This window comes from Clinocottus analis, unplaced genomic scaffold, assembly GCF_023055335.1.
Source record: "Clinocottus analis isolate CAN_PGR_092001 unplaced genomic scaffold, fCliAna1.0.p SCAF_21, whole genome shotgun sequence".
In the NCBI taxonomy this organism is placed as follows: Eukaryota; Metazoa; Chordata; class Actinopteri; order Perciformes; family Cottidae; genus Clinocottus; species Clinocottus analis.
The window spans coordinates 4,613,439-4,624,038 of NW_027175943.1; the positions used below are offsets into that span (position 1 = coordinate 4,613,439).

The window sequence follows — 10,600 nt, forward strand, 5'->3', positions numbered from 1 at the left end:
ATGGTGACAATGACACCAGCGTGTTCAGCCCCAAAGAAAATGATTTATTAATATTTAGTGCAAAATATGTGATCAGTCGGATCCAAAAGGCCAATTTTATAGATGATGAAAAGGACAGGCGTCTCTTTTTGTGTTTTTGAGAGAAATAGACACTATTTATACATTTATTTGAACTGTTTTTTTTTCTAAAGCGAAAATGCAAAGAAATCCTCCGCTACAGCTCGTCAAATATAAACATTTGCTGGTTTTCCATTAAACTATTTTGACTTAATCCTGAATCCTGAACTTAAACGTGTTCTTCTTCAGCAAAAACAAAGCTGAACGCAACCCACAACACAATGTTTTATTTGAGCTGAGTAAACTCTGTCCCAGCTGACGTCAGCCGTCTGTCTTGGCGACATCGTTTAATAAACACAGCTGGCCGCAGCCGAGGAGGAAGCGGCCTTATCGCCGAGTTACCTGCTCGCGCTGAAGCGTGCAGTTTGTTTTAACCTTAAAATTCCTCCGTAACTTAACAACAATCAGCGTTGCTACGTTGCAGGGAAATTAAGCCCCACAGACTTATTAATACCGACCAATGTCTCACAGTTTCTATCACCTAACACACACACACACACAGGAACACACACACGCAGATTATTTCCGGGTTGCTGAGTCACTGATACAGGATGCATTGGTCACCAAACCACCTACCTGGAGCCTTTTCATTTTTGACTCCCCCTCCATTTTTTTATATATATATATATATATATATATATATATATATATATATATATATATATATATATATATATATATATATATATATATATATATATATATAGTCATTTATCTCTATTTATATACCCGTTATCAGTCGGGGAAATAAAGGCTTTGGCTGCTTTTGAAGAACACAAATAGCTCTCGTGTGAAGCAAACTGTGTGTGTGTGTGTGTGTGTGTGTGTGTGTGTGTGTGTGTGTGTGTGTGTATGTATGTATATTTTGTCAGAATTTGGCATCATAAAGGTAAAAGGTTTGTATGCGACTTTTCCCAAAAAACTGCCTCACGCTCTCAGGATCATATGATTTTGAAGTGATGCCCAATAAAGTGTATTTATAATCTGTGCCCCGAAATCTCCCAGGTACTTGGTCTCGGATCAAAAGTGTCAAATCTATCCCTCCCCGGCCTGTCGACGTCAGCCTAAATAAACACAAACCAGAGACCTGGACCCTCTTCGCCACGTCTATTCATAGTTTTATTTCATTTTTTTCACTCGCGAGCATATCTGTGCCCCGACTGCCGTGGAAGAATTTCATTAGGGATCAAATCCGGTTAAACATAATCCTGCCTCTGATTACACCGAGTCTGTGAGTCGCCGGGTGGGAGGGTGGGGGGGTTGGCGTGACATCGGGGGACAAGAGTGGTGGTGGTGGTGGTGGTAGTGGGTGGGGGAGGGGCTGTTGCTGAGCCCGGTCACCGGGGGCTGCGTGTGCGCGTCGTCTCCTCAGGGTGCTGGTCTGCCCGTCTGCCAAGGGAACGCTCGGCTGGATCGTGTTGCATCACTTTGAAATCGCAAGAACCCCAACCCATGTCACAGCTGGGGCCTGTGTGTGTGTGTGTCTGTGTGTGTGTGTGATTTATTAGTTCTTGACAAGCCATGCATTACAGCGAGGCGGAAAAATAATGCTCGCATACGAGTTCTGCATCTGTGTAAGCAGACCGTGTGCACGACTTGTGTGTCGAGGGCGGGAAAGGAGCAGGAGGAACTCGAGGAGCGTCGACGGGAAAAGGAGTTTGGAGACGGGAGTTTGTTGACTCGTCTGCGAATGTTCTCCCGGGAACATTCGAGTTCAGCCAGCAGTCGACTTTATTCGCGACGCGTCGCTTTTTAATTGAGACGTCGAGCTGCGGCACCGCGGGGGTCGCTCCAAGAAGATGACTCCTGTCTGCATCGCAGCTGACGTAGAGGTTTCGACAACCGCTGTAGATTTTGAGAAACAGTTTTTTTAAATGAATAAGCCGCGGTTTGAGCTGGAAAGCCACATTCTGCTTATTTCGATCCATAATTTCCACTTGATTTTCCAGAGAACGTCATACATCACGGATACCAATACTGAAACGCAGCTCCACACATACTGTGAATGCAGCGGAATTAAAAACCCAAACTCGTTGCGTGGACACGTCTTCATAATTTAAGCTCGGCCCTCACAAACGTCTCACAACGCAGCACATTGTGATGTTCGTGGCGCTCTCGGGGCAGAGCGCCCGGCCTCGCGGGACACCCGGGGAAAAAGCACGAGGGAGATCTTCTCGTGGTGAGAGATGCCGACGCGCGGGCGACGAATCGGTCGTGCTGCACGCAGCGCACAAAGTTAATGAATCGCATCCGAGCACAACGCACCTTTTTTGTCCCAAATGTGCAACAGATTGATAACAATGAATCAATCTAATGAGCTTCTTGCCGTTTTTCACGCTACCTTCAGTCGATGTGCACAGATGGACTGATATACATCTATAATAATAGTGAGAACCATTTGAATATCTGTTCTTGTGCGACAGCGTGTCCTAACCGCTTTGCACCGGACTTGTTTTAGACGCCCCGTGTCTCTGTTTTCTGGTGATTCTGCTGATTCGTGCCGGTGAACCGAGCAGCTATCTGTATTCTACGAGGCCTAAATAACGTGGAGACCGGCTTAAAGGAAATCAACAGCCGACTTGTCGGCTTTATTGTCGTTTCCATTGAACATCACAGCGTTCAACATGTTCGCTGCCGCGCCTCCAGTCTGATTTCAAGCGGTCAGGATCTGTTCACGTGTTTGTTTTTGTACTATTCTAACACATATCGACATAGAATAGTCGCCGACAGCCTCAGTGGACCGTTGGCCGAGTCGGAGGCTCAATGGATGAGCCTCCGACTCGGCCAGCTCTCTGGAATCTGGAGGGAACAAATGTGTCTTTGTTTGACCGCGTGGTCGACCCCGTCTGGAATACGTGAAGGAATTGTTGTCTTTTCAGGACCGACTGTCTTCAGGCAGCGGTGGCGCTCTCTGTCCCATCGTCGTGTTTCCAACACGGAGTGTTAAAGAGACATTTCAGATGGTCGCACACCATCCTGGACCCCGGAGTCCCCCGACAAAGACCGGTCTTTATATGCGCTCCACATATTCCACAAAGATGTCAAAGCTGCTGCTGCGCCGGTCTGGCCGCAAATAGAGGTTTTCTAACGAGATGGCATCACTTACACCAACTACATTTACTTTTAATACTCTTGTTATTGTTTAAAAGAAGACCGTTGAACACAAACTCGTTTCAAACTTCCCAAAAGTGGGTTTCTTTAGTGGCCGTAAAGATCAAGATCTCTTCTGTTCTTCTTCATGTGCTCCGGCTAATGTCCCCCGGACTTTGTGTCTTTTCCATCGGGACTTCATTCCTCATAAACGCAGTGAGCGTTAAAGGCTCTGCGAGACATTTGTTGAGGCGAGTGTTGCTCACGTCGTGGTTCCTCCAGTGACTCAGCAGGCGCTTGGTTCTTTTGGTTTGGCTCCCGGCTTCACGTCAGGGAGAGAAACTCAATTTGCATTTGTATTGAGTAAGAAGAGAAAAGGCACCGAGCAAAGGAGCCGTACTTTTGGCCACTACTGATGCGGTGAAAGAGCTTTTCAGACCCACACAGGGACGCCGAGCAACACGTTAAAGTATCTCAACAACTCTCGGATGGATCGCCCTGAACGCGAATGAACACGTTCACGATGATCCTCTGACCTTTTCATGTGTCATCAGGACCCGGCTGTGCGATTTGGTCGAATCCCCGACGTTCAGCGAATGTCGGCTCCTGACTTTTAGTTGCTCAATGTCCGATTTTTGAGTTTTTTATTTCTTTAACTGAGGTGGTTGTAGACACAACACATGCATGGTCACATGCAGGTTGGGCGTGTGTTCAATATCCTGCTCACACTTCAGCTTTGTGTGTGAAGGTTGAATTAGACTGCTGATAAAAAAAAAAGCTCATTGCTCTTATGCCACGAGCTCAGAGATTTAGCCGAGGAAAGAAGAGATCTTGTGACAGCTGGACTGACACTGAACGAACGCGCACACGTCTAGAAATGTATTTCAATTGGCCTTCAGCACCGTCTCTTCCCATCTCTGCAACGCGTGATTAGAAAGTGCGTACGAGAGTGTGCGCCAGAGGTGAGTCTCACAGAGGACACACAAAAAGCTAAACACGTCTCAGGCTCTCAGATGTGCAGATGTGCGAAAGCGCCGGTGGATTTTTTTCCTCAAATGAATGCATGCATGTGACGATAAACGCGGCTGTCCAAGACGCGTCTTCGGATGGTTTTTAAGACTTTTTTTCAAAGGCATTCGACGCCGTCGAGCGCCGGTGGGCCCCGTCTGTGTCAATGCAGGCGCGCGACGTTTACCGAGCTCAGATGTGAAAGCCGTCGATCTGCGTCATTGTGATTCACAACCGGGTGAGACGTCAGAAAAAAAACCCCGCCCTGAGCTTCGACTGCAGGGCTTTTACACGACTCAAACTTCTGTCGTCGCTCTTTGTCGCTGCCGGATGTTTCTCCTCTCAACCGCTCTGAGTTTGTAGCGCCTCTGTCGACGTGAACACGTGCACTGTGCTCATCCAGCGCCCCCGCTGGAAAACTGTAAATTTACACTTTTGGCTCCGGCGTCTTAATTAGTCGTTCTACCAGCTCAGCCTCTCCTAATGTCCCCGAGCAACAATCACGCCTTTTTTTTTTTTTTTTGTCTCTCCTAAAGCGGTTGAATCTACATCTGAAGTGTGTTCTGGACCAGCTTTTGTTATATTGCATATCGCAACGCCGACTGGATGCTAACTTTGGAGTACAGATAATAGAGCTGAAGCTGCTGGGAGCAGCAGGGGAGCAGACGATGCTTCACTGCAGTCGTATCAAAGGATCATTAGGTATCTACAGCATGAATTAGACAGGAAGTGTTAACTTTTTAGTTTAATCAAAGGACACACACACACACACACACACACCTTGTTGTTAGTGCGGCTGTTGGTCTGGCAACTCCTCTGTAGGTTTGCTTTGTTGCATCTGGTTCTGAGTGATCAAAGCAGGACAGCCGGAAACTAGAGACACACACACACAGACACACAGAGACACACACCAAGGTGGAAGTGGTGCCTCCGCCATGGGTCTCTTTCTCTTTTTAAAGTCCCTAAAAGGAAGAAAGGAGAGAAAAAATAATGTGTGTGTGTGTGTGTGTGTGCCAGTCTTTTAGGCAAAGCCAACTCCCTACAGCTCTCTGTCAAAACCACACATGGACATATTCAGACGAGCACGGTCGTCTGTTCCTCCCTCAGAGCTCTCAGTTAAAACACTCATTTTGCATCAAGGTTAGGCCATTTATTTGAAAGCATTTTTTTTAAAACATGTTGAAATGATCTTTACTTTTCAGACAACCATCAGTGAAACAAAAGCTTGGATAAAACCATTCAATTGAAATCAAATTCTCCATCTTATGACTGCATACCTGCATCCAGTCTGCCAGTGCCCTCGTTGTGCGTGAGGCAGACGCACTTTCACAAGTGTGATTTGTCTGAAAACTCAGTCCTTTCTTCTTCTTCTTCTTCTTCTTCTTCTTCTTCTTCATATTCTTCATATCCTAGTTCATAATAGAAGACATGAAGCAGCAGCAAACCAACAAACACAGCAACCTGCACCGTGAAGACCAGCACATCACCGTGGAGGAGCTGTGGAAGGGCTGGAAGAGCTCCGAAGGTAAAGAAGACACGCAGATACTTCTGCATTGAGTCTTCATGATCATCTGCAACGACTCACACTCATTTGCAGCTTTCAGAATATTTCTGGCTATACAGCGTGTGTACTTTACTTGATTGTCTCCATGTTATGCTATTTACTTCTACTCCATTTCATTATTAGTGGGCCATATTGTACTCTACACTCCACTACATTTATTTGATCTTAGTTACACTTTAGATGAAGATTTTACACTCAAAATATTGCATAAACGTGCAAAATTGAAAAGCATCATCGTAGTGATCCATGTGTTTGTTAAAAGCCCCAAAAATGTGAAAATAGTGTTGCAGAAGTTGTTTATCTTTCAACCCTTTTGGAGACCACTAGATAAAAAAAAGTCAAACGCGTGCACTATTTATTCTCAGCCGCATCTGTTACAGTTTGAGTTTCTCTTGATAAAAGCGTCAGTGCCTAACAGTGGCGACTCCATCTTTTCCTTCTTCTTTCTCTCCTCCTTTCAGTCCACAACTGGACCGTGGAGGACTCGGTGCAGTGGCTGAAGGAGTCGGTGGAGCTGCCGCAGTACGAGAAGAACTTCCGGGACTTCGGGGTCACGGGGAACACGCTACCTCGGTTGGTATCGCTCACAGGAGCTAAAGGCTAAAGGCGTCGCTGTCCTCCAAGAGGAGTGCTGATAATAACACGATGAACATAATTATGATCCGGCTGCAGCTTCCTGGCCGATACTTACAAGTACTTCCTGTCACTCCTCTGCCTCTAATGAAGATGTTATGCTTTGGTGAGCAGTGAAATGTACTTATGAGCTTCCTCAAAGGCACCTTTAGTTGTCATTACTCTGTTTAGTGCTGCCCACTGCTGGTCATGAAGGGTAACGCAGAGGGGAAAGACTAGATCCTTTGTTCCTCGTTGAGGTAGAAAAGGTTTCTCACGCACTTGTTGTTGCATTTTAAAAGCAAGCATTATAGTCTCTAAATGCTTTTTATTCTATTTTATCAGAGTGACTTTTCTCTGCCTCTGTGTAGTTTCTGATGTCAGGATTTAGTCTTTTAAAGCACGCGTATGTCCAGCGTTCCTAATAAAGATGAAATTGTGATCTCAGTGCATCACAGTCGAAAGTGAGACGTCGGTGAGACACTTGTGGAATGTGACTCGCTGCAAACTGCGCGTACGGCGGGAGGAGACGGGGCGCAGGGCGGCGGGGCGATCGAGGGGTTCGTGTTACTCCTCCGGGCCGATGGCCGCTGACTCATGAAGTGATGTCACAGCTCGGGGGTTACAGTTTCCCCCGGCTGCCATGTTGTCTGAGCCTTTAAGATGGTGGTGGTGAGACAACGCCCGATAACTCGTTGTGACATTTAGGCAACAGAAGAATGCTTTTTCACAACTCAGTCAGTCACTAATCTCTTTTTATTGAGCCGACAACGTAAGAATATCTTCTCACGTATAAATACTTTCTCCTCCGGGATGAATATAGTTCAGCAGTACTTTTCTTTTATGCCTCGCTTCTGATGTGATTTCAGTAACGCGTCGATCCAGAATGGCATCCGGTCTTTTCTTTTGTTACTACACCTTCTTAGAAGTCAACTCGATAAACAATCTTTATAAATCCTCTAATAAATTAGAACATGTTGCACTCCAACAGTAACTTTCAGTAGGCTTAGTAAATACTCCCCAAAAACTGCAAAAATTCATATAAATCATAGTTATTGTCTATTAAATCCTGATACACCGGTAAATAATTGTTATTTTATTTCTCTGTCTCTATAGATAGATATGTGTGTATATATAGATACATATCATTATACAAGACTATAACACGATATAACTCTAAACTCATGTGGTTACCGTCACAAAAGTAACTTTTTTAAATGCTAATGAGTTTTATAAATGTTCTGTAAAGTGCCCGCTGGACTCGTCCAGAGCTGAGCTACGACTCTGGAGAGCAGCGTTCGGTATTCAACGCGGTATCTTTCTTTCTCTCCACATTTCAGAATGGCGGTGAATGAACCGTCGTTTATGTCGATGCAGTTGAAGATATTGGACCAGCGGCATAAACAGAAGTTAAATCTAAAGGCGCTGGATGCAGTGCTGTTTGGCCCTCCGCTCCGTGAGTATGCGATGCATTTAAAACAACCAGAAGCGCATCAACTCCAACGTTCATTCAATATTCATGAATATTGTTCTGGCCGTACCTTCAATTCTAGCAGTCAAACCAATTCAATTAAATATGCAGTATTTGCTAAAACCCCCCTCATCTTCTCCTCTGCAGGCGCTCAACACAACTGGATGAAAGACTTCATCCTGATGGTTTCCATCGTCATCGGCGTCGGGGGCTGCTGGTTCGCCTACGTGCAGAACAAGTCCAGCAAGGTGCACATCTCTCAGATGATGAGGGATCTGGAGAGCCTGCAGAACGCAGAGCAGAGCCTCTTGGACCTGCAGAGCCGGTAAGACGAGGGAACGCGCCCAATGTACACAGATGTAGTTATTAAATATGTGTTGAGACAGGTTAGAAGGAAACAGAGCAGCATTCCTGGAAGTTATTAAGAACTTAGAGAGACATTACACAGTAGTATTTATGTACACACACACACACACACACACAGTTAGCGGCGCAGTTCCTTAGTCCTGATAATTCTGCTACTATAATGCATACAATTGGGATTAATTATGTATATTTTAGCCGGTTCGGTGGTGCAGACCGGCTCTCGTAATGGGTTGGATGGGACAATGTTTCCTTCTTGTGCCATCTAATTTCCAAAAGCTCCGCAGCGTTATGAAGTACATGTTTTTGTATTTCATCAGTCGATTAATATTTGTATTCTAATTAAATGAATGCAAGTAATTGCATACATGAATATCTGCTTTGCAAAGCCCCAAAATCCAGATATTAAAGGCACTAAAGTAAAACCCCAAGTAGAAATGTCTTGGGGATATTAGGAATTATTTCTCATTATAAACATTTTAATTTTATTGATTGTCTTTTATCATAATGATTAGTAAAGACGGTCGGGTTATTTGGCAATATAGGTAGTGTTAATCAACACACACACATTAACGGTGTGGTCTCGCAGCAACCTGACAGCACCATCCGTTACAGTTATATCACAGTTTTTCACGTTTTATAAGGATGATGACATCGTAAAATATGACGACGAGGCAGTCAAATCTTTATTGGAAAACATCAATAGGAGCTTTTAATGTCACAGCCCCGTATATAATGATGTGTGGCTTCCCTTTCTGCAGAAACATTTAACCGACTCTACATTTGTGTCTTTCCCCCGCTCGTCCACCAGGCTGGAGAAAGCTCAGGAGGAGAACCGCACGGTGGCCGTGGAGAAGCAGAACCTCGAGCAGAAGATGAGGGACGAGATCAACGGGGCCAAAACGGAGGCTCAAAGGCTCCGAGAGCTGCGGGAGGGCGCCGAGTGCGAGCTCAGCCGGCTCAAATACGCAGAGGAAGAGCTGGTGCAGGTAGGGATCTCCAGACTGCCCTTGAACGCCTCTTGGGAAAAGTGAGCTATAATTATTCACATGCTCAAATGCACCGCATTTACATATTCAACTCGCATGGCTAATGTATTCACAGTATATGAGTGTAAATGTATTCATGGCTTCTGCTAAAACACCTTGAAATAGAAATTATCTTCATATTCTTCTTATTAAATTGGACAAAATAGCTTTTTTGCACGACCATGAGATTTCCTCATTTCCAAGCGCCACTACATCTAAGAGTTCCTCTCTCTCATTGGTTCTCTACTTTCCATTCATCTGAAAGTCACCCTCACTTAAAAGCATTTAATCTGGGACTTTCTTTAAAGTATTTGACAGTGGATTAAACCTCTGGTGTTGGTCCCGTGCAGGTGCGTAAGGCCCTGAAGCGAGCGGAGAAGGAGATGCAGTCGGAGCGGTCGGTGCCCGAAGCGCTCCAGAAGTGGCTCCAGCTCACGCACGAGGTGGAGGTGCAGTACTACAACATCAAGAAGCAGAGCGCCGAGTTGCAGCTGTGCGTCGCCAAAGACGAGGTAACTTTCATGACTGTTGTACTTGTTGATTACACAGGATTCTAACACCGGACTGAGGTTTTGCAATATTAGCGTAGCATGTATTTCCATCGTGGATCACATGCTTTAGATTTCAGGTGCTACGCAATTAGCTTACTTTATGATCGACTGTCTAAGACACATATCACCAGCTTTTTGTTTTATCTCCTGTCAAACTGACATGGAGCTCGGCTGTTTGTCTCCTCGTGCTAAACCAGCAGTACGTCATGTTTACGGCTGCTCGCTTGTTGACAGCCAGTGTTGTTCAAAAGGAGTCGGTACTGAATTTAAAACTTCAATCTATTCTATAAATGTTCATGTAAGATTTCAAACTCATATTCATCACACATTGAATTACAAAAAATATAACAGTTTTATATTATTAACGGTTCCATGTTTTCAATTGATTTTTCTCTTTAGTCTGGCCTAATTGTTTATTTCTTAATTGTTACTTTCATCAGGCTAAACTCAATTAACTTGTAAGTTCACATCAAAGCCTTGAAGTGGACTAAAAATAGATTGTTTTTTAATATTAATAACTTGATATTAGTCTGGGTTATGATGGAAAACATTCCGGGCTTTTCCAACCCGTTTGAAATGTAATTACAGTATTTAATACCAAAACAGTAACCCTTTAAATGCTTATATCTGAATGTCTTCTTGACTTTAAAATAGTGACAGTTAAAATGTAGTTTTCTGTGTTTTTGAATCTTAGGCTGAGAAAATAAAGAAGAAACGAGGTTCTGTGTTTGGAACGCTTCACGTCGCCCACAGTTCATCTCTGGATGAGGTGGACCACAAGATACTAGAAGCAAAG

General features: G+C 44.5%; 1 protein-coding gene across 2 annotated transcripts in view; it reads left to right on the forward strand.

Moving 5' to 3' along the window:
- Positions 1–10,600, forward strand: part of stim2b (stromal interaction molecule 2b) — a 34,053-nt gene that overhangs the window by 20,717 nt on the left and 2,736 nt on the right. For both annotated transcript variants that reach the window (XM_068587388.1, XM_068587389.1), the window contains exons 3-9: positions 5,629–5,740; positions 6,241–6,352; positions 7,732–7,847; positions 8,010–8,187; positions 9,037–9,214; positions 9,604–9,765; positions 10,499–10,599. In XM_068587388.1, coding sequence (XP_068443489.1) covers positions 5,629–5,740; positions 6,241–6,352; positions 7,732–7,847; positions 8,010–8,187; positions 9,037–9,214; positions 9,604–9,765; positions 10,499–10,599 — 959 coding nt within the window. The remainder of the gene's footprint in view (positions 1–5,628; positions 5,741–6,240; positions 6,353–7,731; positions 7,848–8,009; positions 8,188–9,036; positions 9,215–9,603; positions 9,766–10,498; position 10,600) is intronic.